Source organism: Neophocaena asiaeorientalis, unplaced genomic scaffold, assembly GCF_003031525.2.
Source record: "Neophocaena asiaeorientalis asiaeorientalis breed wild unplaced genomic scaffold, Neophocaena_asiaeorientalis_V1.1 scaffold938, whole genome shotgun sequence".
NCBI classification, from domain to species: Eukaryota; Metazoa; Chordata; class Mammalia; order Artiodactyla; family Phocoenidae; genus Neophocaena; species Neophocaena asiaeorientalis.
In genome coordinates, this window is record NW_020175671.1 from 586583 (window position 1) to 612631 (window position 26049).

The following is a 26049-nucleotide window of genomic DNA, read 5'->3' on the forward strand; positions in this document are numbered from 1 at the left end:
CTTGCTGGGATTTTTGTTTTGGCTTTGGTTTTGCTATTGATTCTTGTAAGAGTTGTTAATCCTGATTGCAAAAAACAATGAAAATACGACAAAGATGCATTTGTTAGCTTATAGGAAATTATGAAAGGAAATGGTATCTGAGCTTCTATTTGAAATAGATATATGAAGACTTCACTAATGTTAAAATAACATTGTTTTTATAAATAATAATATAAAATATAATATAAAAATAAAATGTTAAATATGTATCCAATCACCATAATAATGATTTTGATTTAGGAATCTGTAATCTACTAATTATTTTAATAATGTTTAGAAGTATTTAAACATTTTAACATATTAGTAAAGAACAAAATATGGAAAGTGGTCAGAGCAAAAAAAGACTACATTTTCTTTTTCATGTTAGTCTATCATAGCATAAGGCATGAATATTATCGATAATTTTGTTATTCTGATTAATGTCTGAAAGATAAAATGAACACATGGTAATATTATTCTTGAGTTTAATGGCCTTTTTAAAAACTGAATTGCAGGATTACCCCAAAACAACACTTATGGTAAACCTCTAGTGAGTTCACAATGTTAGTGAGTGCCTTGTAAGTAGGTTGAATTTTTTTGTGCTTGGATTAAAAATATTTTTTTCCTCACACATTCTTTGGGAGCCTGTGTAGCATCCACATTAATTTACAGGAAATGTGATACACAGCTCTTTTAGGAATGTCCCAATTTCCCATCATATTGTCTGATTAAATGAATTAAGGAACTTCGGTGTTACTAAACTCGGCCAACAGGGAACAGTTGTATGACAAGTAAATAAGTCTTGCTGGGAACATGTTGCTTAAGGGATAAAATGGTTCAGCCAACAAGTGAACCAAAAAATTAAACGTTAACTAAGGAAGGTAATCACTTGGAAAGGCATAGCTAACAGAGGAGTCAGGTATATATAGGATTGAAGATCTCTCAGTTAAGTCTATAGCAAAGGATGGTTTCTTGGAACTTCCAAAAATTTAAAACCATGAAACATCTACTACTGCTACTATTGTGTGTTTTTATAGTTAAGGGCCAAGCTATTGATGACTACGATGAGGTGACTTTTAAATATTATTGTATTCTTACTAATATTATTAATATAAAATATAACCAAAACATAATCATATGTGAATATTTATTATAATGAAATTAACATTGATTTTAATTATGAAATTGAATTGTTAATCTCTAAGGCCTATTTTATTTGAAGAATGTTGCATAGTATTTCTTACATAAAAAAAAAATAATAATTTCTCATTTTCTGGTTTATCACCTTCATTTTCCCAGGAAGAAGATGTCAGAGCTAATGTAAGATGTGTTTTTCCAATTGTTGCTATCCTGAGTACTATCATTTCCATTGAGTTCTAGCAATATGTTATTACAATTTGAGAACAAATATCTGAAAATTTCCCAGACTATAAAATAATAGAAGAGCAGCATTTTAAAAGAAAAAAGCTGTAGTAGCTAGATGGCTCTTTGGTGAAGGAGGGTAATATAAAGCTCCTGAAATTACAGGCTATTTGTGAATGAAAATTGTAAACTAAATCTAAAAGCAGAATAGAGCAAGTATGGTAATAGAAGATTAAAAATTGTTTTTTTCAAATGAGAAATTTATTTATTGTTATTATTAGTGGTTATCAAATATATCACTCCATTTAATTTATTCATTCGTAGAACAGTTTTTCCTCAAGAACTATCTTTGCTGATTTACTCCTACTGGTTTGAAGATGTCAAAAATACAAAAATACATTTAGAGAAATGAATATTTAAAGAATTAAAATTTTATTATCAGATAACTCCGGATCAAATTTCTTGTATATAGCATAGTATCACCATACTAGAAATAAAAGTACACAGTAATACATAAATGAAGTGATTCATTTTGGATCACTTGTTGAATTTGAAGGGAACCTAAGTGTTTTAATTATCAAACTATACATATAAAAAGATAGTTATTTGGTTAATTGAATTAGGTAAGAAAAATGTAAAGAATGTGTAAGAGTAAACTTTTACAAAGTACTTGGCTAAGCACTTTTACACTCCTGCTCACCAACTAATCTACACAGAGACAGTTTACTAGTTTAGCCTTCCAACTGGATTTTCTAGTTTTAGTTATTTCAATAAGTGGTCTTCATAAACTTCATATAATTTCTTTTAAGATGTTTAACGTTTTTCATTTACTTTTCTCTAGTAAAGCTAGATCACCAACACTACCTCTTTAATTATATTCTAAAATAAAAAGGAAATATTTTTCTTCTGTTATAATTTGATCTGTAGTAAACAGATGAATCACATTTCACAAAATTCCTGTCTGGCTGGGACCATGTCTTTGACACAAAATATGTATATTTCCTACAAATCTTCATACATTATTATTTTTCTTGCAGTCACATATAACATATACTATAGTTTAATTTCAGCAGTTAAGCAGGGGAATCTTGATCCAACTTGCCTGGGTTTAAAGCCTAGCGTTCTACCACTAAATGTTAAATATTATTCTAACTTATTGAATAAATGACAGTGAAATTCCAAACAGTCATTCGATGACTTCTAGGCCCACAAAATAGCTAGAGAGCTTAGTCTCTGCAGCAAGTCTAGTCATTTGTTAATTTGTAATTAAGTGCCAAAAGGTACTGACAAAGGTCGTATGATGATAATATAGTTAATCTAAGCCAGCACTTTTGTATTGCATTGCATATTTTCCACTTCACTATCTTTTAATGAAATATTTTTTTCAATTAGCAAATAATTTTAATTGCAATGCGCATACCTTGAGAATTATTTTAAATATGAGAAAATCATGGTATTTGATAAAGGAAATCAAGTAGAAAATTTCATGGGAATGATTTAACAATTTTGTTGATAGAAGTTAAGGTTGAAGTTAGTAGTGGAAAAGCCACTTACACTGTAGTATCTGTTATGTGTGATTGCAATAAAAAAAATAATAATAACTCAATATGTGCCAGGTATTCTTCTAAGGGTGTCATATGCAATAAGTCATTTAATCCTAACAGTCATCTTATATGGCAGATACTTTTATCATCCCTATTTTACAGATGAAGTAACTTGCCGAAGATCTTTATAGCTAGTAAGTGGTGGGGGTCAAGACTTGAAACCAAGCAGTCTGGCTCCAGAATGCCTTATTCCTCTTCAAACGTGTTACAGCCAATGGTTGTCTTATTATAAATAAATCCTAAGTAAATTTCGCTTTTAATAAATCTGTATTACCTCTTAAATATTATTATATAGGAGTTAGCCAAATTAATCGTCAATTCATAAAAATTGAAAGTCAAAAAATAATTAACAATAATTACAGGAATTTAGTAATCCAGTGCCTTGAGAACATTTATTCCTCCTGACGGTATAGATTTCTTACTATTTTGTGTGTTCCAACTTATAGGTTTCAGGAGTCTGAGGTCATTACCTTTCATTATCTGATGCAACATTTTTTAAAGTCTCTTTTTAAAAACTACCCCAGGCACAATAGCTTTTTGCACTGTTTTTCTTTCTACTGTTACTGAAGAGACCTAAGGAACCTATTGATCTACGAACAACAACTAGCTAGTTGATGGATCTTAAGCAAATCCTCAGTCATTTGATAACCTAAGTTATAGAATGAGGGTGTTGGAATAGCTGCATCTAAAATCTCCTATAACACTCTACATTTTATTTCTGCCTGGTTCCCTGAAGTTTCATTTGGATGCCCGTGGTCATCGACCCTATGACAGGAAGAGGGAAGAGGCTCCCAGCCTGAGACCCGTCCCCGCTCCCATCAGCGGAGATGGCTATAAGCCTCGTCCAGCCAAAACAGCTAACCGCCAGAAGAAAGTGGAGAGAAAACCCCCTGATGCTGACGGCTGCCTGCACGCTGACCCAGACCTGGTGGGTGGGCCTCCCATGCGAAGAAGGCCTGTATTCATCATGTCTTCCTGATGTTGTGCTGACCCACATTACCATCATTTTTATTTTGTTTGTTTCTTTTGGATGTAAATACAAAACATAAACTTATTGGGCCCTGAGCTAAGGGTGCCTTTCTAATTTTCTTTGGTCTGGGCCCAAGATTACAAATTAGGACACATGAAACATCATCTCCTTTGTACTTTGCCCACTTTGTCTGTTCAGATGGTAACATTTTCATAGCCTAATTACCTTTGTTCTGTGGTAAAGATTATTTTTAATCTTCAGAGGAATATAATGATGAGCCTAGAATTTCTGGTCTCACGTAAAGAAAATCAAATTGCAAGTTTTTATATTGGTGAATGATATCATTGAATTTTCACTATGTGCTATTTTCACAAATATCCATAACCCCAATCCTTCATCTAATGTTGGCTATTTTCTTTGTTTGCAGGGCGTGTTGTGTCCTACAGGATGTCAGTTGCAAGATACTTTGGTAAAAGAGGAAAGACCAACCAGAAAGAATGTAGAAGAGTTAATTACTAATATAGAGTCTGTTTCCCAGACCGCTTCTTCCACCTTTCAGTATATAACTCTGCTAAAAAACCTGTGGAAAGAGAGGCAGAAGCAAGTAAAAGGTAGATGTCCTTGTGTTTCCTGTTTGATTCTATTATAAAATTGAAACTGTCAGAGTGCCATGGGAATGCACAATTCTGAGAAGATTCATGTTTCTAGATGAGTCCGAGTAGTTCAGTATGAGCCTGATTACCCCAAGGTCCTCACTTAGGCATCTTCACCTGCAACTTGTCTGACAAGCACTGTGCAGCTCTTATTCCCAGTCTGGCATCAGCAAGGATGATTCTCTATGAAAATTTTCACTGTGAGCCCTTATTTTTAGTCTATAAAAAAAACTTGTGACTCCGAAGACAGTATATTCACAGAGTAAAAATTTAGCATTTATAGATTTAACCTTTGAGGTTTTAAATATAACTGTGTCCAGGATATACTCAATTGAATTGAAGATAATGATCTCACCCTTTGAATCCTGAGATGTGAACTTTGAGTGCTATTGTCTTGGTGGTTAGGAATCAACTAGTGAACCAGCACGACATAGGTGTTTCAGGGAGTAGCAAACCCAAGTTTGGACATTTTTCAAAGGAATCATGGCATTTCTCTTGTGTATTTCAAGGCTCTGCTGTACTTAAGTAAGATGAATAAATAAATCAAGTGTATCTACTCCATAAGATGTTGAACTTCTGAGATGGAAAGCCTAAGTCCTGCTTTCTCCTCTTTTCCTCACCAAAGTAATAAACAACTTATTGTATTTATTATTAGCCATAATTTTTAGCTTAATCTAAGGTAAATTACTATTATAGTAGCTAGACTATATGTTAATTTGTGTATGCCATGGGGAAAATAATTTCCCCTAAGTACAACTACATATCATGACTGCCCGATGTTCATTCGGGGTCTGTAAGTTTATTCTCGGAGAATCAGAATCACAATTGTGTGGTTGAATACATTTAGTTTTTTTATCGAGAGAAAATGCTAACCATTCCTACATGATTTCATTTTTCCAGATAATGACAATGTAATAAATGAGTACTCCTCACAGCTGGAAAAGCACCAGTTATATATAGATGAGACTGTGAATAGTAATATTCCAACTAAACTTCGTGTGCTCCGTTCAATTCTGGAAAACCTGAGAAGCAAAATACAAAAATTAGAATCGGATGTCTCAACTCAGATGGAATACTGCCGCAGCCCGTGTACTGTCACTTGCAATATTCCTGTGGTGTCTGGCAGAGGTAGCTAGTTAAGACACATATTTCTAGTAGGTTCCAGAAGAACTCACACTCTCTAAAAATAAGAGAACTAAAAGAAGTCCAGTGGATTTTCCCAACAGATCCTAATGACATCTTAGCACATCATGAAGATATCCCTAGCATGCCTAATACATTTGCCAGTTTTTGATGAGTAGGAAGCAGTGTAATTATGGTGGTAGCTCCATGGGTGTAATGTACATGCTTGCTTGAAAAGATGCTGGAATCATGGATACGTACATGTAAGGATTTCTCCATCATGTGGGTTCTGGAAGTTTATGGATATCCCAGGACACAAAAGGTAGAGAAGAGCTTTTTCACCCCCTTGGCAGATAGAATTCCTTGAAACTGAGTTTGATTTTTAGTAAAAGGAAGATTCAGTTTCTACAACATGTTCTCAAATGTCTAAAATAAAATGTTCCTTAGTATCTATGTAATCAGTTATCTTACAAACTTAGTGACTAAAGACAAGGCAATGATGTTGTAATTCCTAAATATAATGTTATCTTATGGTTGCAGAATGTGAGGAAATTATCAGGAATGGAGGTGAAACATCTGAAATGTATCTCATTCAGCCTGACAGTTCTACCAAACCATATAGAGTATACTGTGATATGAAAACAGAAAGAGGAGGTAAGTGTTTGACAGCTTTTGACCTATTATGCTGAAATTACTTTAATGCCAGGAAATAAAACCTAGCTTTAACGTAGCTAACAATGAGCCATTTGATTTGGAATTCAATCTGATGTTTTAGAATATCTCTGATTCACAATTTGGGGTAAGATAAGGCACTTGCAGTTTCCAAAGATTTTGCGAGTTTTCCTCTCACATTTATTTCCTTATTATATCTATTTTGGAGCGCTAAATATCAATGGGCATGAATTAAATGGACAAAGAATTCAGACATTGCCCTCAAAGTGACATTATTTGTTAGTGGTAATGTGTGTTATTTTGTTTCTTTCAACCAAAGGATGGACAGTAATTCAGAACCGTCAAGATGGTAGCGTTGACTTTGGCAGGAAATGGGATCCATATAAGGAAGGATTTGGAAATATTGCAACCAATGCAGATGGGAAAAAATACTGTGGTGTACCAGGTAAAAGCTAGGAGTACAAAATAAAATCATTCTTTTTTAGATTATTTTTCTCCATTTAAAAAACATAGTGTTGGTAGTCTGTTTTTAGGAGTTTTAGGAGGTTAAGAAGAATTTACAAAAAGAGTATAAAAGCCAATGATGAGGGGGAAAAGCCAGTTTTTTTTTTTAAAGGTTTTATTTTTGGTGAGATTTTATTTTATTTTTCCTTTAGGTGAGTATTGGCTTGGAAATGACAAAATTAGTCAGCTTACCAGGTTGGGACCCACAAAGCTTTTTATTGAAATGGAGGACTGGAAAGGAGATAAGGTGACAGCATTCTATGAAGGATTCACTGTACAGAATGAGGCCAACAAATATCAACTCTCAGTGAGCAAATACAAGGGCACAGCTGGCAATGCCCTCATAGAAGGAGCTTCTCAACTGGTGGGAGAAAACCGGACTATGACCATCCACAACAGCATGTTCTTCAGCACATACGACAGAGACAACGATGGCTGGTACGTGCTGGTTCTTCCCTCCTGCTTTTCGCACCGCTGCTAACATAGCTGCTTGGAGTCATTAATGATCACTAATGTGATTAGTGACTCTCATTTCTTGGGTACTTCCTGTGTGCCAGCCACTGTGCTAAGCTCTTTCTGGGTCACTCTAAAGCACTCCAGCTATAACGTATGCCATTACTATCCTCATTTTACAAATGAAAATTAGAGAGATTAAGTAATTTACACAAAATCACATAACCATAAAAGATACAACTGGAATTTGAGCACAGTTACAAAGTAGTGCGTACTTAGACAGATTTCCCTGTCTCTAAATTGGACTGTGTATATCAAAACCTCCATTTTGTTTTCCAGGGATCTATAACACTAAGGGATCTGAAAGCTATCATTTCAGGATAAAGTAACAAATATAGATTAATTTGCCACATAGGCCCAGTTCTCTCCCTTTCTTTCTATAGGGCAGAGAAGACCTTTGCTGTGTAATTGTGACTTTACATATAGAACCAGAGGGAAGGAATATTGCACCCAGCACTTCTCTGTGCGTACTTTGCAAAGAATTAACTTGAGGGCACTGCAGTTCTAATAACCCCAAACAAATTTCCTTTCAGGAAAACTACAGATCCCAGAAAGCAGTGTTCTAAAGAGGATGGTGGTGGATGGTGGTATAATAGATGTCATGCGGCCAATCCAAATGGCAGATACTACTGGGGTGGCCCTTATACCTGGGACATGGCAAAGCACGGCACAGACGACGGAGTGGTGTGGATGAACTGGCAGGGGTCCTGGTACTCGATGAAGAAGATGTCCATGAAGATCAGGCCCTACTTCCCAGAGCAATAGTCCTCCACACATAGATTATTATTCTTCCCTATGTGACAACATTTTTATATATCATGTCATCAGAATTTTTTTTCATACCTTATATCCCTCTAAAGCTATCAAAATGTAGTAAGTGTGACTTTTTGGAAACAGTACTTAGGCAAATGACATTTAAAACAGCACATGATTTTCTTTCATATTCATCATTTCTATTGCATACCAAGATGTAACTAAAAGGATGACTGTGGATAGTCAGTGTTCATAATTTCAGTGGATTGTGAAAAGTTTCAAATTAGGAAGAGAAATGTCCTATCCTTGTGGGAAAACTGTGAGGTGAACTAAAAACCTGTGTTTAAAAGTCCACTTTTAAACCTCTCTTTATTTATGTAAGATCTGTCACAGAAAACTCAAAAAGATTTATTCATTAAACTGGTTTCTGTTACAATAAATTAATGTTTTCTTATTTTGTACTCCACACGGCCACTGAGTTAGGCTTTGAACTTGTGAGAAAAGAGAAGCATTCACAACCTCAAGTAGCTAATGAAGTGGCAGTGAACCCCTGAAGGTTCAGCATCTCCCTCTGCACCATGAAAATCCACTGCTCTGCAGGGAACTAGACTTGCGGATCAGAGATCCCAAGAGGACAGTCACGGTCAAGTCTTCACCATTTGTTTTTTGAGGGAAACAGCAAGGCAGGAAGCAGCATTTGCCGGTTGCCTCTGGAAATTCGGCCTATTGGCCTCAACTGTGTTTTTGTTTTTCACATGGTCACACCAGAACTGAAGTAGAAGTGAATTTCTCTTCTTTCTACTTCTCCTCGGCAAATGAGTATATCAACTCAACTTTCTTTTACTCTGTATTCTCCATCTGCCCTGTGCAACCCTCTGACCCTTAGTCCTCCTTCCCTCTTGTAGCGTCATTGCCACTGATTTTCATGGAAGCGTTGTCCTGATGCTCATCTTCTTAACCTTTGCATCTAAGCAAAGGTTATTCATTTCTATCATTGAAATACCATCACTCCCTTAATTCCTCATCATAGCCAACTTCAACTTTTACCTGGTTTCCCTGCCGTAGGTTCTGTCCCACCTATATTCAATTTGTCTGTTACTCTGCCATCATATATACCATCCTAAAAACAGAAAATTCTGACCAAGTTACTTTCCTGCTTAATGTTAGCTCGTTGTTATCTAAGTGTTAAAATCCAGATTTCTTAGCTGGGAGTGAAAATGGCTTGTTACTTGGTCCCAGCACTATCCCCTGCCCCTGTCCCTCTTCACTATACATCTGCACTCTCGTCACAGTGAATGTTTCACCGTTCCCGGAAAGGGCAGGCCCTTTTATATTGTGCTCCCATTGTAAACAACATCTTTCCTCCAACACCATCTGACAAAATTGCTGTCCATTTCAAGCTTCGCTTTAAATGTAATTTGTCTGTTCTACACATCTTTCTCCTTCTTTGATAATGAGCTCTTACTCATCTTTGATTCCAGAATCATCTGCCTGTCAGAAAGTCAGATTTTCATAAATTTATAAATATTCTATGACTAAACCCAATGATTATCAAGATCTTGGATAGCCCTTTTTTAGGCAGAACCCATTTTCCAATAAAGGCACACATAGAAACTCAATATGCAAGATACTGGAAATTAGAAATTTTGCAGCAAGCCTGAGTGTATCAAAAGCCCACGAAATAAAGGATGGGGAGGTGGCAGGGGCCCAATCTAAGGGCAATATCCCTGAGATCTTTGCTCAACCCCCTTATGTACTCAGAGAGGACTAAGAGAATCCTAGAGTTTAAAGTAAAACCACAGATTAAAACCCACTAAAGTAGATAATCTGATGGTCAATTTCTTAGTTAATGTACAAGTAGCAGAAACACAGAGGCCACACCTGGGTAATATGTAATATCTATCTAGAAGGAAGTAAGCCTTCTTAAGGTATCAGTTGGTAAGAAATGTTACCTATCTGATTTTGCCCATTCAAGCTTCACAATTTCAAATACAATCAAAAGGTAGTGTCCCCTAGTTAGAATATATAAAACAGTATCTAAAAAGGTTAACTCATGACTTTTATGAAGATAATAAAAAGATGAGTTGAAAATTAATAATCCCACACTATGGCATGAGAACTATAATATATTTATTATACAATTAAGACTGAAAGTATGGAACAAACTATAAAGGATATATGCACTTGGGATGTAAACTTCCCATTCCTCTGCATTTAGGAACCAAGGAAAACAAGTAACCAATGTTAACTGAAGCCTTGTTTTTTAAGGTGAAAACACACGGGGCAAAAACGTAGATTATCTAGCATACCACGAGCCACAGTAGTTGAACTGACATTGCTGTTCAACCATTACACACAGCGATCATCTAAACCTGCAGAGCTTATTTAGAAAAGAGAGTTCTGGAGTCAACCCAGGTTTATTACATCAGAGCCTCTACATGGGAAGATCTTAAGAATATATATTTTTAATAAATGTCCCCAAGAGATTCTGATCACCAGCTGGATTTCAGAACGAGTGATTCAGGCTACATTTGCATTCACCTGAGACTCCCATCTTTCTTATCTAGCACTCTTCCCACTCAAGCGGTGATTATGAGGCAATATTTAGAGCAAGAGGTCATCTTTGAAATTACTGTAACTTCATACTGTGACCACTGCCTATCTCTAAGGCTCAACTTGGATTTAGCAGCTAGAAACACTATTTCTATTCTGGTATCTGTCAGTCTCAGCTGATTCTTTAGTTGGACTTTTAGTTTTTCTGAGATGTAGAAACAAATGAAAGATGCTACCTACCATTTGTACATAGAGCTGAAGCTGTGATCTGAACACCATGCATTCCCCCACTGTGCCACGTGATCTGATGCTCCCTGCTTGATGCTCCCACAGTCACTCAGCTCTGCACCAAGTCACAATGTGTTGGTGCATAATTATGCCTAAACCTAGCAAATGGAATAAGTTCTGTTTATTTTAACATTAATTGTGGTTTTAAATAACGAAAGTAGTACATATTATGTGTAGACGTTTTGGGAAATACAGAGAAATGTAGAACAATTTATAATTTCAGCACTAAGAGGGAAGCAGCTAATATCTCGGTAGATGTTTTTCTTTTTATCCTGTGTGCATTTTAGAACTTGAATATTTCACATTGTGGTACGGAAAATTTTCCATGTTACTTAATATTCTTCTATAGTGTTATTTTCTATATGATTTTTAATGACCATATAATATTCCATTGTGTGCCATGTACTCTTTTTTTTTTTTTTTTTCATGGGGGGGGTGGTGGTGGTGTTTATTTAAAGTAAAAACAAAAACAGTTCACCCATTTCTCCCACCCCTGCCTCTGGCAACCACCAATCTGTTCTCTGTATCTTTGACCATGCTTTTTAAATTATTTTTCATTCATTCATTTTGATTCCAGATATATGGCATTTGTCTTTCTCTGTCTGACTTATTATTAAGCAAGTGTCTCTCATTAGACATTTAGATTTTTCTGACCTAGTCCTAATAAAGACAATAATGCAATTAGCTTCCTTATGCATGACTTTTTTGCATATATACATAATCTATATTATCTATAATATAGGTTTTTATCTCTTTCTTTCTAGAATAAATTCCTAGAAGCAGAATTTCTAGAGGAAATAAAGGATTCTGGCATTCTAAAAGTTTTTAAAATAAATATATTACCAAATAACTCTCCATAAAGATTGCATTGATTTACCTGTAACACACAGAATTACAAGTGCTTGTATTTTTATTTTTCTTCTCCTTCATGAATGCTGAAAGTTGTGATTAAAATATTGACAATTGCTTTAATTTTCATATCTTTAATTACTGGTGCAACTAAGGGATTTTAAAATGTTTAATGATCATTTGTGTATCTTGTTTTGAGAGTTTCCTTTCAGGTCCTAGCCCCAATTTTCTATTAGGAGAATCATCTTTTATATGAATTCTTAACCATTCATTAAGTATGTAGGATAGCAATCAGGAGCATGATATTACTCAACGATTTACTCAACTATTTTATTTCCTAGGTGATTACACTGGGAGAGTCATATGCTTAGGCAAATAGTCTTAACTGGTATGAATATTAACCATTGTACCCCTTTCTCTCCTCCCAACCAAGATGTGACCAACAGGTGATATGTTTTTTGGTTTTGTCTTTTGACTGAATTATATTTATTTCCCCAACAACTTTTTATTTGAAAAGTTTCAGTCTTACAAAGAAATTGTAAGAATAGCTTAATGAATACCTCTATGCATTTCACCTAGATTCACCAACTGTTTGTTACATTTGCTTTATCTCTCAAAAGGAGATACTTTTAATGCAGTTTTGCAACAGCCTATGTAGGCATATGACCCTGAGGTCATAGATCTATTGCAGATAGAGCCAAAGGTGGATTTAGCAAATATTTTCCAGAGTGCTCTGTTGCAATCAACAGAGCCACCTTCAGCAATGAGCTGATGAAGAGGCAGACCACTGTTTAATAGCTAAGCATTTCTCAGCTCAATCCTGGCAGGTTACCTTAAATTTCCTTGCCTCTGTGGTTTTGAAGTGCTGCTTTTACAAGTGGAAATGGAAGACAAAATGTCTAACTCTCATATGAGAATATGAATCTCTTCCCTGGGTGCAAATTCCTCACCATACTACTTACTCCCTTCTATGATGTTTAAGGCCCTGGCACCCCCGACCTCAATTAATTAAAGATTTTTCTTCATAAATGAGATTTATAAAGTATTTGAGCATCAATTAAAAAGAAGATATAGGTGAATTAATAAATGCATAAATAAATAAATATGATAACTCCAGAATGCTTTCTATGTAAATTTCATTAGCTACAAACAATTTGTATAATACTCACCAAAACCTAAATGTTGCTACTTCTCAAGTTGTTTCAGCAAAAATGGTATTACTTTGTTCAAGTATAACAAATACTTAGCTTATGGTTTTTGCATCCTGCATGTACTTATATTGATATGGTATCATTTTCTTTCAGGCTTTTCTAGACATGATTTGAGATAAATAATGAACTTGGATGGATGGGTCTTGTTTTGATTCAACAGCTGCACCCCTAGTGTTGGCTAACTTGGAAATGTATTTTGTTGTTTATAAGGGGAACACATGACAGTATAATTAAATCAGTAATACTACTGGAAAAGTAATTAAAATTAAATACTATTTGCAATATGCTCATGTTTATCTATAAACTACAGTATCATTATCCTAGAACTTAGAATAAATTATGTGGGCAACTGAAGTGGTTAGAGCCTGTAAGAACACTGTTGTGAGCTTCATCCCCAGACGTGTTTCTTATCATCACCTTATTTAACCTCCCTAAGCTACTATTTTCTCATCAAAAAATCAATTTATAGCATGTCCTCACCTTCATTAAAGGAACTCTAGTAATTATCAATTAAAAATATTCTTGTAATATTTTCTGGAAATGTAATACTTTATTCTAAAAGGTTTCCAGACACTAAAAATAAATATGTAAATAGAATACATGAATCAAAATGTAAATAATTTCTTTTTTTTTTTTTTTTTAACATCTTTATTGAGGTATAATTGCTTTACAATAGTGTGTCAGCTTCTGCTTTATAACAAAGTGAATCAGCTATACATATACATATGCTCCCATGTGTCTTCCCTCTTGCGTCTCCCTCCCTCCTACTCTCCCCATCCCACCCCTCCAGGCTGTCCCAAAGCCCCGAGCTAATATCCCTGTGCCTTGCGGCTGCTTCCCCCTAGCTATCTACCTTACTACGTTTGTTAGTGTGTATATGTCCATGACTCTCTCTCGCCCTGTCAAAACTCACCCTTCCCCCTCCCCATATCCTCAAGTCCGTTCTCCAGTAGGTCTGCGCCTCTATTCCTGTCTTATCCCTAAGTTCTTCATGACATTTTTTTCCTTAAATTCCATATATATGTGTTAGCATACGGTATTTGTCTTTTTCTTTCTGACTTACTTCACTCTGTATGACAGACTCTAGGTCTATCCATCTCATTACAAAATATGACATCAATAGATACAGAATGGATTTATGCATTCAGTAGGAGCTTGAAATGGAAGACCTTTAAAGTTCCTTTTAACCCTTAAATTTCTTAATTCACAAATATTTTATTGGGTCATTACTTTGTGCCATACCTTGAGTGAAGTAGTAGGGAAAACAATACAGTCTCTGCACTTAAGGAAAGAGTAATCAAGAGGTTTCTCATGCACCACTGCATGCTAAAGAGAGCATCAAGGTGGCTACAGGCTAACAGATGAAGATGGATCTATCTGGGTATAAAATTAAGATACAGCTGAATATTTTTTACATTTCTTACTCAGGAACAAACTCCCTAATTCAGCATTTTCCTCTGTAGCAGACATATTTAAAAACCATGTACTTTCCTGGCAAAACTTTCAGGTTCATATCTATTTTATTAATGTATTGATTCATTCATTCAACTAGGGGTTATTTTGAAATGGGTAATCTAAACAGAACTTGCAGATTAAGAGGGGGTTTGGGTGGGTGGGCGGTGGGAGGAGGAGTAGCACCACGAGTAAGTAGCAGAAGTTAAGGAAAGAGGAAACAAAATAATTTAAAAAGTCAATGTAAAATAAAACTGTTTTTAAAAAATTCATCAACTCTAATAAAATCTTCTACATTGAGTGATAGAGAAAGTTTGGAAATAAAGGAACAACATGCAAAAAATTAAAGAAAGAGGAAACAATAATAAAATTTAAAAAATAAACTTAAAATTGTTTTAAAATGTATTTATTATTTTAGGAAAGCTTTTTGAATAAAGTGATAATGTTAAAAATAAAATGGCTTCTAAAGATATCTAGGTAAATGCAATAAAAAACAAACTAGGAATAATGGTAATACTAATATTTAACAAGGGGAAATTCAATTCTAAAAGGATGAAACAAGTAAAAGAGGCACATTATATAATGACTAAAAAGTATAATCCATGGAGAAGATATAATAGTCATAAACTTTCATGCACTAGATAATAAAAGAGCCAATCACACAACACAAAATTTCTAGAAGAGGAAAAGAAAACACACATACATAAAACACTGAGTGAGACCTTACTATATCCACACGGAACACACATAAAAGCACGTATGTGGCGCAGTGGTTGAGAATCTGCCTGCCAATGCAGGGGACATGGGTTCGAACCCTGGTCTGGGAAGATCCCACATGCCGTGGAGCAACTAGGCCCGTGAGCCACAACTACTGAGCCTGCGCGTCTGGAGTCTGTTCTCTGCAACAAGAGAGGCTGCAACAGTGAGATGCCTGCACACTGCAATGAAGAGTGGCCCCTGCTCGCCGCAACTAGAGAAAGCCCTCGCACAGAAACGAAGACCCAACACATCCATAAATAAATAAATAAATAATAATTAAAAAAAAAAACATGTATGTGTATATAAATATATGTTCATGCACACATGCACATATTTTAAAATATGATACATCAATTATATAAAATTAAAAAGGTACAGAATATTTAAATATTATCAACAAACTTGGTAACATAAAATTTTGTAATCTATAAATGTAAAAATATAATTATCTTTGCCTATGAAACAATCAAAAAAATTAATCATGTACTTGTCCACAAAGAATACCTTAATTCTAAAACAGAATGAAAAAATTGGTTAAATTAAATAGTTGATGAAATATTTGGAAATTAATAAGTAAAAGATGACTCACCAATTCCACATCAGGTCAGGGTTATAGAAAAAAAAAGATAACTCACCCGAACCCCCTAAAAAAGTAACTAATTGGAAACTAAGAAAGGCTTTTCTAAATAGCCCCTAGAACAAACCAAAGAAGAAAAAATTGAAATTAGAATATTTCTAGACAGAAAGAAAAAAAGTGAAGGGTAAGAGGGAGAATACTTCATCCAAAAGCTATACTTTAAAGATGACCAAGGCAGTGTAAGCACTGGAGAGAGTCTGTATATAGATCCAAAAAGACTTTTAATAAAGTTGGCGTTTCATTTACCCTGGCAAAGAATGGTTTAATAAATGACCTCAGCATAACTGGCTAGAAAACAAAAGTTGACCTTCATAACATATTAAAATGAATTCTAGGTTAATGAAATATTTAAATGTAAAAGAAAAAAACAATAAAACTATTTAAAGAAACTTTAAAAACCCGTCTGTGCCTCCCCTCCCGGGAGCCTGTGCAGCCTGCCACTGCCAGGGTCCTGTGATCCAGGGACAACTTCCCCGGGAGAACACACGGCACGCCTCAGGCTGGTGCAACGTCACGCCGGCCGCTGCCGTCACAGGCACTGCATCCGTAACCCCTCCCTCCCCACGGGCTGAGTGAGCCAGAGCCCCCGAATCAGCTTCTCCTTTAACCCTGTCTTGTCTGAGCTAAGAACAGACGCCCTCAGGCGACCTACATGCAAAGGAGTGGCCAAATCCAAAGCTGAACCCCCGGAGCTGTAGGAACAAAGAAAAGAAAGGGAAATATCTCCCAGCAGCCTCAGGAACAGCAGATTAAATCTCCACAATCAACTTGATGTACCCTGCATCTGTGGAATACCTGAATAGACAACGAATCATCCCAAATTGAGGAGGTGGACTTTGGGAGCAGCGCTATATAATTTTTTTTGCCTTTTTCTCTTCTTGTGAGTGTGTATGTGTATGCTTCTGTGTGTGATTTTGTCTGTATAGCTTTGCTTTTACCATTTGTCCTAGGGTTCCATCTGTCCATTTTTTTCTTTCTTTTTTTTATTACTTTAAGAAAATTTCTTTCTTAATAATTATTTTTTATTTTAATAACTTTATTTTATTTTACTTTATTTTATTTTATTTTATCTTCTTTTTTTCTTTTTTTTCTCTCTTTTATTCTGAGGCATGTGGATGAAACACTCTTGGTGCTCCAGCCAGGGGTCAGGGCTGTGCCTCTTAGGTGGGAAAGCCAAGTTCAGGACACAGGTCCACAAGAGATCTCCCAGCTCCACATAATATCAAATGGTGAAAATCTCCCAGATATCCCCATCTCTACGCCAAGACCCAGATTCACTAAACGACCAGCAAGTTACAGTGCTGGACACCCTATGCCAAACACCTAGCAAGACAGGAACACAACCCCATCCATTAGCAGAGAGGCTGCCTAAAATCATAATAAGGCCACAGACACCCCAAAACACACCACCAGATGTGCACCTGCCCACCAGAAAGAAAAGGTCCATCCTCATCCATGAGAACACAGGCACTAGTCTCCTCCACCAGGAAGCCTACACAACCCACTGAACCAACCTTAGCCACTGGGGACAGACAGCAAAAACAACGGGAACTGCGAACCTGCAGCCAGAGAAAAGGGGACCGCAAACACAGTAAGTTAAGCAAAATGAGGAGACAGAAAAACACACAGCAGATGAAGCAGCAAGGAAAAACCCCACCAGACCTAACAAACGAAGAGGAAATAGGCAGTCTACCTGAAAAAGAATTCAGAATAATGACAGTAAAGATGATCCAAAATCTTGGAAATAGAATAGAGAAAATACAAGAAACGTTTAACCACGACCTAGAAGAAATAAAGAGCAAACAAACAGTGATGAACAACACAATAAATGAAATTAAAAATTCTCTAGAAGGGATCAATAGCAGAATAACTGAGGCAGAAGAACAGATAAGTGACCTGGAAGATAAAATAGTGGAAATAACTACTGCAGAGCAGAATAAAGAAAAAAGAATGAAAAGAACTGAGGACAGTCTCAGAGACCTCTGGGACAACATTAAACGCACCAACATTCGAATTATAGGGGTTCCAGAAGAAGAAGAAAAAAAGAAAGGGACTGAGAAAATATTTGAAGAGATTATAGTTGAAAACTTCCCTAATATGGGAAAGGAAATAGTTAATCAAGTCCAGGAAGCACAGAGAGTCCCATACAGGATAAATCCAAGGAGGAACATGCCAACACACATATTAATCAAAGTATCAAAAAATTAAATACAAAGAAAAAATATTAAAAGCAGCAAGGGAAAAACAACAAATAACACACAAGGGAATCCCCATAAGGTTAATAGCTGATCTTTCAGCAGAAACTCTGCAAGCCAGAATGGAGTGGCAGGACATATTTAAAGTGATGAAGGAGAAAAACCTACAACCAAGATTACTCTACCCAGCAAGGATCTCATTCAGATTTGATGGAGAAATCAAAAGCTTTACAGACAAGCAAAAGCTAAGAGAAGTCAGCACCACCAAACGAGCTCGACAACAAATGCTAAATAACTTCTCTAAGTGGGAAACACAAAAGAAGAAAAGGACTTACAAAAACAAACCCAAAATAAATAAGAAAATGGTCATAGGAACATACATATCGATACTTAACTTGAACGTGAATGGAATAAATGCTCCAACCAAAAGACACAGGCTTGCAGAATGGACACAAAAACAAGACCCATCTACATGCTGTCTACAAGAGACCCACTTCAGACCTAGGGAGACATACATACTGAAAGTGAGTGGATGGAAAAAGATATTCCATGCAAATGGAAACCAAAAGAAAGCTGGATTAGCAATTCTCATATCAGACAAAATAGACTTTAAAATAAAGACTATTAGAAGAGACAAGGAAGGACACTACAATGATCAATGGATCAATCCAAGAAGAAGATATAACAATTGTAAATATTTATGCACCCAACATAGGAGCACCTCAAATTATAAGGCAAATACTAACAGCCACAAAAGGGGAAATCGACAGTAACACAATCATAGTAGGGCACTTTAACACCCCACATTCACCAATGGACAGATCATCCAAAATGAAAATGAATAAGGACACACAAGCTTTAAATGATACATTAAACAAGATGGACTTAATTGATATTTATAGGACATTCCATCCAAAAACAACAGAATACACATTATCCCCAAGTGCTCATGGAACATTCTCCAGGATAGATCATATCTTGGGTCACAAATCAAGCCTTGGTAAATTTAAGAAAACTTAAATAGTATCAAGTATGCTTTCTGACCAGAATGTTATGAGACTAGATATCAATTACAGGAAAATATCTGTAAGAAATACAAACACATAGAGGCTAAGCAACACACTACTTAATAACCAAGAGATCACTGAAGAAATCAAAGAGGAAAACAAAAAATACCTAGAAACAAATGAAAATGAAAACACAAAGACCCCAAACCTATGGGAAGCAGCAAAAGCAGTTCTAAGAGGGAAGTTTATAGCAATACAACCATACCGTAAAAAACAAGAAACACCTCAAAGAAACAACCTAACCTTACACCTAAAGCAATTAGAGAAAGAAGAACAAAAGAAAACCCAGAGTCAGCAGATGGAAAGAAATCATAAAGATCAGATCAGAAATAAATGAAAAAGAAATGATGGAAATGATAGCAAGATCAATAACACTAAAAGCAGGTTCTTTAAGAAGATAAACAAAATTGATAAACCATTAGCCAGACTCATCAAGAGAAAGAGGGAGAAGATGTAAATCAATAGAATTAAAAATGAAAAAGGAGAAGTAACAACTGACACTGCAAAAATACAAAGGATCATGAGAGATTACTACAAGCAACACTATGCCAATAAAATGGACAACCTGGAAGAAATGGACAAATTCTTAGAAATGCACAACCTTCCGAGACTAAACCAGGAAGAAACAGAAAATATGAATAGACCAATCACAAGCACTGAAATGGAAACTGTGATTAAAAATCTTCAAACAAAAAAAAACCCAGGACCGGACGGCTTCATAGGTGAATTCTATCAAAAGTTTAGAGAAGAGATAACACCTATCCTTCTCAAACTTTTCCAAAATATAGCAGAGGGAGGAACACTCCAAAACTCATTCTACGAGGCCACCATCACCTGATACCAAAATCTGACAAAGATGTCACAAAGAAAGAAAACTACAGGCCAATATCACTGATGAACATAGATGCAAAAATCCTCAACAAAATACTAGCAAACAGAATCCAACAGCACATTAAAAGGATCATACACCATGATCGAGTGGGGTTTATCCCAGGAATGCAAGGAATCTTCAATATATGCCAATCAATCAATGTGATACACCATATTAACAAATTGAAGAATAAAAACCATACAATCATCTCAATCGATGCAGAGAAAGCTTTTGATAAAATTCAACACCCATTTATGATAAAAACCCTTCAGAAAGTAGTCATAGAGTGAACTTTCCTCAACATAATAAAGGCCATATATGACAAAATCACAGCCAACATTGCCCTCAATGGTGAAAAATGGAAACCATTTCCACTAAGATCAGGAGTAAGACAAGGCTGTCCACTCCCACCACTATTCTTCAACATAGTTTTGGAAGTTTTAGCCACAGCAATCAGAGAAGAAAAAGAAATAAAAGGAATTCAAACCCAAAAAGAAGAAGTAAAGCTGTCACTGTTTGCATATGACATGATACTATACATAAAGAATCCTAAAGATGCTACCAGAACTACTAGAGCTGAAAAACTACTAGAGCTACTCAATGAATTTGGTAAAGTAGTGGAATAAAAAAATTAATGCACAGAAATCTATAGCATTCCTATAAACTAATGATGAATTATCTTGAAAGTGAAATTAAGAAAACACTCCCACTTACCATTGCAATAAATAGAATAAAATATCTAGGAATAAACCTACATAAGGAGACAAAATATCTGTATGAAGAAAATTATAAGACACTGATGAAAACAATTAAAGATAATACAAATAGATGGAGAGATATACCATGTTCTTGGATTTGAAGAAACAACATTATTAAAATGACTATACTACCCAAAGCAATCTACAGATTCAATGCAATCCCTATAAAACTACCACTGGCATTTTTCACAAAACTACAACAAGAAATTTCACAATTTATATGGAAAAACAAAAGACCCTGAATACCCAAAGCAATCTTGAGAAAGAAAACAGATCTGGAGGAGTCAGGCTCCCTGACTTCAGACTATACTACAAAGTTACAGTACAAAGCTACAGTAATCAAGACAGTATGGTGCTGGCACAAAAACAGAAATATAGACCAATGGAACAGGATAGAAAGCCAAGAGATAAACCCACGCACCTATGGTCACCTTATCTTTGATAAAGGAGGCAAGAATATACAGTGGGGAAAAGACAGCCTCTTCAATAAGTGGTGCTGGGAAAACTTGACAGGTACATGTAAAAGAATGAAATTAGAACACTCCCTAATACCATACACGAAAATAAACTCAAAACAAATTAAAGACCTAAATGTAAGGCCAGATAGTATAAAACTCTTAGAGGAAAACATAGGCAGAACACTCTATGACATAAATCACAGTAAGATCCTTTTTGACCCACCTCCTAGAGAAATGGGAAAAAAACCAAAAATAAACAAATGGCAACTAATGAAACTTAAAAGCTTTTGCAGAACAAAGGAAACCATAAACAAGACCAAAAGACAACCCTCAGAATGGGAGAAAATATTTGCAAATGAAGCAACTGACAAAGGATAGTGGAGAGGGGGAAAGGTAAGCTGTGACAAAGTGAGAGAGTGGCATGGACATATATACCCTTCCAAACGTAAAATAGCTAGTGGGAAGCATCCACATAGCACAGGAGATCAGCTCAGTGCTTTGTGACCACCTAGAGTGGTGGGCTAGGGAGGGTGGGAGGGAGGTAGACGCAAGAGGGAAGAGATATGGGAACATATGTATATGTATAACTGATTCACTTTGTTATAGAGCAGAAACTAACACATCATTGGAAAGCAATTATACTCCACAAAAGTTGTTTTAAAAAAAAAACATATGTGCAGTCATGGAGTAGGTTAGACATTTTTTTTCTTTTTTGAATTTTTTTTTTTTTTTCCTGCAGGTGGGCCTCTCACTCTTGTGGCCTCTCCCGTTTCGGAGCACAGGCTCCGGACGCACAGGCTCAGCGGCCATGGCTCACGGGCTTAGCCGCTCCGCGGCAGGTGGGATCTTCCCAGACTGGGTCACGAACCCGCGTCCCCTGCATCAGCAGATGGACTCTCAAACACTGCGCCACCAGGGAAGCCCCGTTTTTGAATTTTATTTTATTTTTTTATACAGCAGATTCTTATTAGTCATCAATTTTATACACATCAGTGTATATATGTCAATCCCAATCACCCATTTCATCACACCATCATCCCCACTCTCCTACAGCTTTCCACCCTTGGTGTCCATACGTTTGTTCTCTACATCTGTGTCTCAACTTCTGCCCTGCAAACTGGTTCATCTGTACCATTTTTCTAGGTTCCACATACATGTGTTAATATACGGTATTTGTTTTTCTCTTTCTGACTTACTTCACCCTGTATGACAGTCTCTAGATCCATCCACGTCTCAACAAATGACACAATTTTGTTCCTTTCTATGGCTGAGTAATATTCTATTGTATATATATACCACACTTCTTCATCCATTCGTCTGTCAATGGGCATTTAGGTTGCTTCCATGACCTGGCTATTGTAAATAGTGCTGCAATGAACATTGGGATGCATGTGTCTTTTTGAAATATGGTTTTCTCTGGGTATATGCCCAGTGGTGGGATTGCTGGATCATATGGTAATCCTATTTTTAGTTTTTTAAGGAACATCCATACTGTTCTCTATAGTGCCTGTATCAATTTACACTACAACCAATAGTGCAAGAGTGTTCCCTTTTCTCCACACACTCTCCAGCATTTGTTGTTTGTAGGTTTGCTGATGATGCCCATTCTAACTGGTGTGAGAAGATACCTCATTGTAGTTTTGATTTGCATTTCTCTAATAATTAGTGATGTTGAGCAGCTTTTCATGTGCTTCTTGGCCTTCTGTATATCTTCTTTGGAGAAATGTCTATTTAGATCTTCTGACCGTTTTTGGATTGGATTTTTGTTTCTTTAATATTGAGCTGCATGAACTGTTTATATATTTTGGAGATTAATCCTTTGTCCGTTGATAGTTTGCAAATATTTTCTCCCATTGTGATGGTTATCTTTTATCTTGTTTATGGTTTCTTTTGCTGTGCAAAAGCTTTGAAGTTTCATTAGGTCCCATTTGTTTTTTGTTTTTTTTTTAAATTTCTGTTACTGTAGGAGGTGGATCAAAAAAGATCTTGCTGTGATTTATGTCATAGAGTGTTCTTCCTATGTTTTCCTCTAATAGTTTTATAGTGTCCGGTCTTACATTTAGGTCTTGAATCCATTTTGAGTTTATTTTTATTTATGGTGTTAGGGAGTGTTCTAATTTCATTCTTTTACATGTAGCTGTCCAGTTTTCCCCTCACAACTTATTAAAGAGACTGTCTTTTCTCCATTGTATATCCTTGCCTCCTTTGTCATAGGTTAGTTGACTATAGGTGTATGGGTTTATCTCTGGGCTTTGTATCCTGTTCCATTGGTCTATATTTCTGTTTTTGTGCCAGTACCATATTGTCCTGATTACTGTAGCTTTGTAGTATAGTTTGAAGTCAGGGAATCTGATTCTTCCAGCTCCATTTTTTTCCCTCAAGACTGCTTTGGCTATTCGGGGTCATTTGTGTCTCCATGCAAATTTAAAAATTTTTTGTTCTAGTTCCATAAAAAAGGCCATTGGTAATTTGATAACAATTGAATTGAATCTGTAGACTGCTTTGGGTATTATAGTCATTTTCACAATATTGATTCTTCTAAACCAGGAACGTGGTATGTCACTCCATCTTTTGGTATTATCTTTAATTTCTTTCATCAGTGTCTTATAGTTTTCTACATACAGGTCTTTTGTCTCCCTAGGTAGGTTTATTCCTAGGTATTTTATTCTTTTTGTTGCAATGGTAAATGGCATTGTTTCCTTAATTTCTCTTTCAGATATTTCATCATTAGTGTATAGGAATGCAAGAGATTTCTGTCCATTAATTTTGTATCCTGCAACTTTACCAAATTCATTGATTAGCTCTAGTAGTTTTCTGGTGGCAGTTTTAGGATTCTCTATGTATAGTATCATGTCATTTGCAAACAGTGACAGTTTTACTTCTTCTTTTCTAATTTGTATGCCTTTTATTTCTTTTTATTCTCTGATTGCCATGGCTACGACTTCCAGAACTCTGTTGAATAATAGTAGTCGGAGTGGACAACCTTGTGTTGTTCCTGATCTTACAGAAAATGCTTTCAGTTTTTTACCATTGAGAATGATTTTTGCTGTGGGTTTGTCATATATGGCCTTTATTATGTTGAGGTAGGTTCCCTCTATGTCCAGTTTCTGGAGAGTTTTTATCATAAATGGGTGTTGAATTATGTCAAAAGACTTTTCTGCATCTATTGAGATGTTCATATGGATTTTATTCTTCAATTTGTTAATATGGTGCATCACATTGATTGATTTGTGTATATTGAAGATTCCTTGCATCCCTGGGATAAATCCCACTTGATCATAGTGTATGATCCTTTTAAAGTGTTGTTGGATTCTGTTTACTAGTATTTTGTTGAGGATTTTTGCAGCTATATTCATCAGTGATATTGGTCTATAATTTTCTTTTTCTGTAATATCTTTGTCTGGTTTTGGTATCAGGGTGATGGTGGCCTCATAGAATGAGTTTGGGATTGTTCCTTCCTCTGCAATGTTTTGGAAGAGTTTGAGAAGGATGGGTGTTAGGTCTTCTCTAAATGTTTGATAGAATTCACCTGTGAAGCCATCTGGTCCTAGAATTTTGTTTTTTTGGAAGATTTTCCATCACAGTTTCAATTTCATTACTTGTGATTTGTCTCTTCACATTTTCTGTTTCTTCCTGGTTCAGTATTGGAAGGTTATACCTTTCTACGAATTTGTCCATTTCTTCCAGCTTGTACATTTTATTTGCATAAAGTTGCCTTTACTAGTCTCTTAGGATGCTTTGTATTTCTGGTGTGTCTGTTTTAACTTCTCCTTTTTCATGTCTAATTTTATTGCTTTGAATCCTCTCTCTCTTTTTCTTGATGAGTCTGGCTAATGGTTTATCAATTTTATTTATCTTCTCAAAGAACCAGCTCTTAGTTTTATTGATCTTTGCTATTGTTTCTATTTCATTTATTTCTGCTCTGAATTTCTGACCTTTCCTTCTGCTAACTTTGGGTTTTGTTTCTTTTTCTTTCTGTAGTTCCTTTAGGTGTAAGGTTAGATTGCTTATTTGCAGTTTTTCTTGTTTCTTGAGGTAGGCTGGTATAGCTATAAACTTCCCTCTTAGAACTGCTTTTCTGCATCCCATAGATTTTGGATTGTCGTTTTTTCATTGTCATTTGTCTCTAGGTATTTTTTGATTTCCTCTTTGATGATCTGTCCATTAGTGTAAGTGAGGTTTTAAAGTCCCCCACTATTATTGTGTTACTGTTGATTCCCTCTTTTATAGCTGTTAACAGTTGCCTTATGTATTGAGGTGCTCCTATGTTGGGTGCATATATATTTATAATTGTTATATCTTCTTCTTGGATTGATCCCTTGATCATTATGTAGTGTTCTTCCTTGTAACATTCTTTATTTTAAAGTCTATTTTATCTGATATGAATATTGCTACTCCAGCTTTCTTTTGATTTCCATTTGTATGGAATATCTTTTTCCATCCCCTCACTTTCAGTCTGTATGCTTCCCTAGGTGTGAAGTGGGTCTCTTGTAGACAGCATATAGATCAGTTTTTGTATCCATTCATCAAACCTGTTTCTTTTGGTTGGAGCATTTAATCCATTTGTGTTTAAGGTAATTTTTGATATGTGTGTTTCTCTGACTGTTTTCTTAATTGTTTTGGGTTTGTTTTTGTAGGTTCTTTTCTTCTCTTGTGTTTCCCACTTAGAGAAGTTCCTTTAGCATTTGTTGTAAAGCTGGTTTGGTGGTGCTGAATTCTCTTAGCTTTTGCTTGTCTCTAAAGCTTTTGATTTCTCCATTGAATCTAAATGAGATCCTTG

The 26049-nt window shown here is 35.7% G+C and overlaps 1 protein-coding gene across 3 annotated transcripts; it reads left to right on the plus strand.

Moving 5' to 3' along the window:
* The first annotated feature begins 923 nt into the window (after positions 1-923).
* Positions 924-8611, plus strand: FGB (fibrinogen beta chain). Of its 3 annotated transcripts, XM_024731776.1 has the most exons (9): positions 924-1087; positions 1318-1338; positions 3721-3912; positions 4382-4565; positions 5508-5735; positions 6270-6383; positions 6721-6846; positions 7058-7343; positions 7952-8611. In XM_024731776.1, the coding sequence occupies exons 1-9, from the start codon at positions 983-985 to the stop codon at positions 8181-8183; spliced, it is 1488 nt and encodes a 495-aa protein (XP_024587544.1). In that variant the 5' UTR covers positions 924-982; the 3' UTR covers positions 8184-8611. The 3 variants fall into 3 exon arrangements, with proteins under 3 accessions (XP_024587544.1, XP_024587545.1, XP_024587546.1); XM_024731777.1 differs by lacking the exon at positions 1318-1338 and having other exon boundaries at positions 957-1087; XM_024731778.1 differs by lacking the exon at positions 5508-5735 and having other exon boundaries at positions 964-1087.
* Positions 8612-26049: the final 17438 nt, after the last annotated feature.

Excerpts from the sequence above, each read along its gene's own strand:
- FGB (XM_024731776.1), top strand. The coding sequence starts at position 983 with ATGGTTTCTTGGAACTTCCAAAAATTTAAAACCATGAAACATCTACTA. Across the intron at positions 1,088-1,317 it reads CTATTGATGACTACGATGAG|GAAGAAGATGTCAGAGCTAA; the intron begins GTGACTTTTAAA and ends TCATTTTCCCAG. Across the intron at positions 3,913-4,381 it reads TGCACGCTGACCCAGACCTG|GGCGTGTTGTGTCCTACAGG; the intron begins GTGGGTGGGCCT and ends CTTTGTTTGCAG.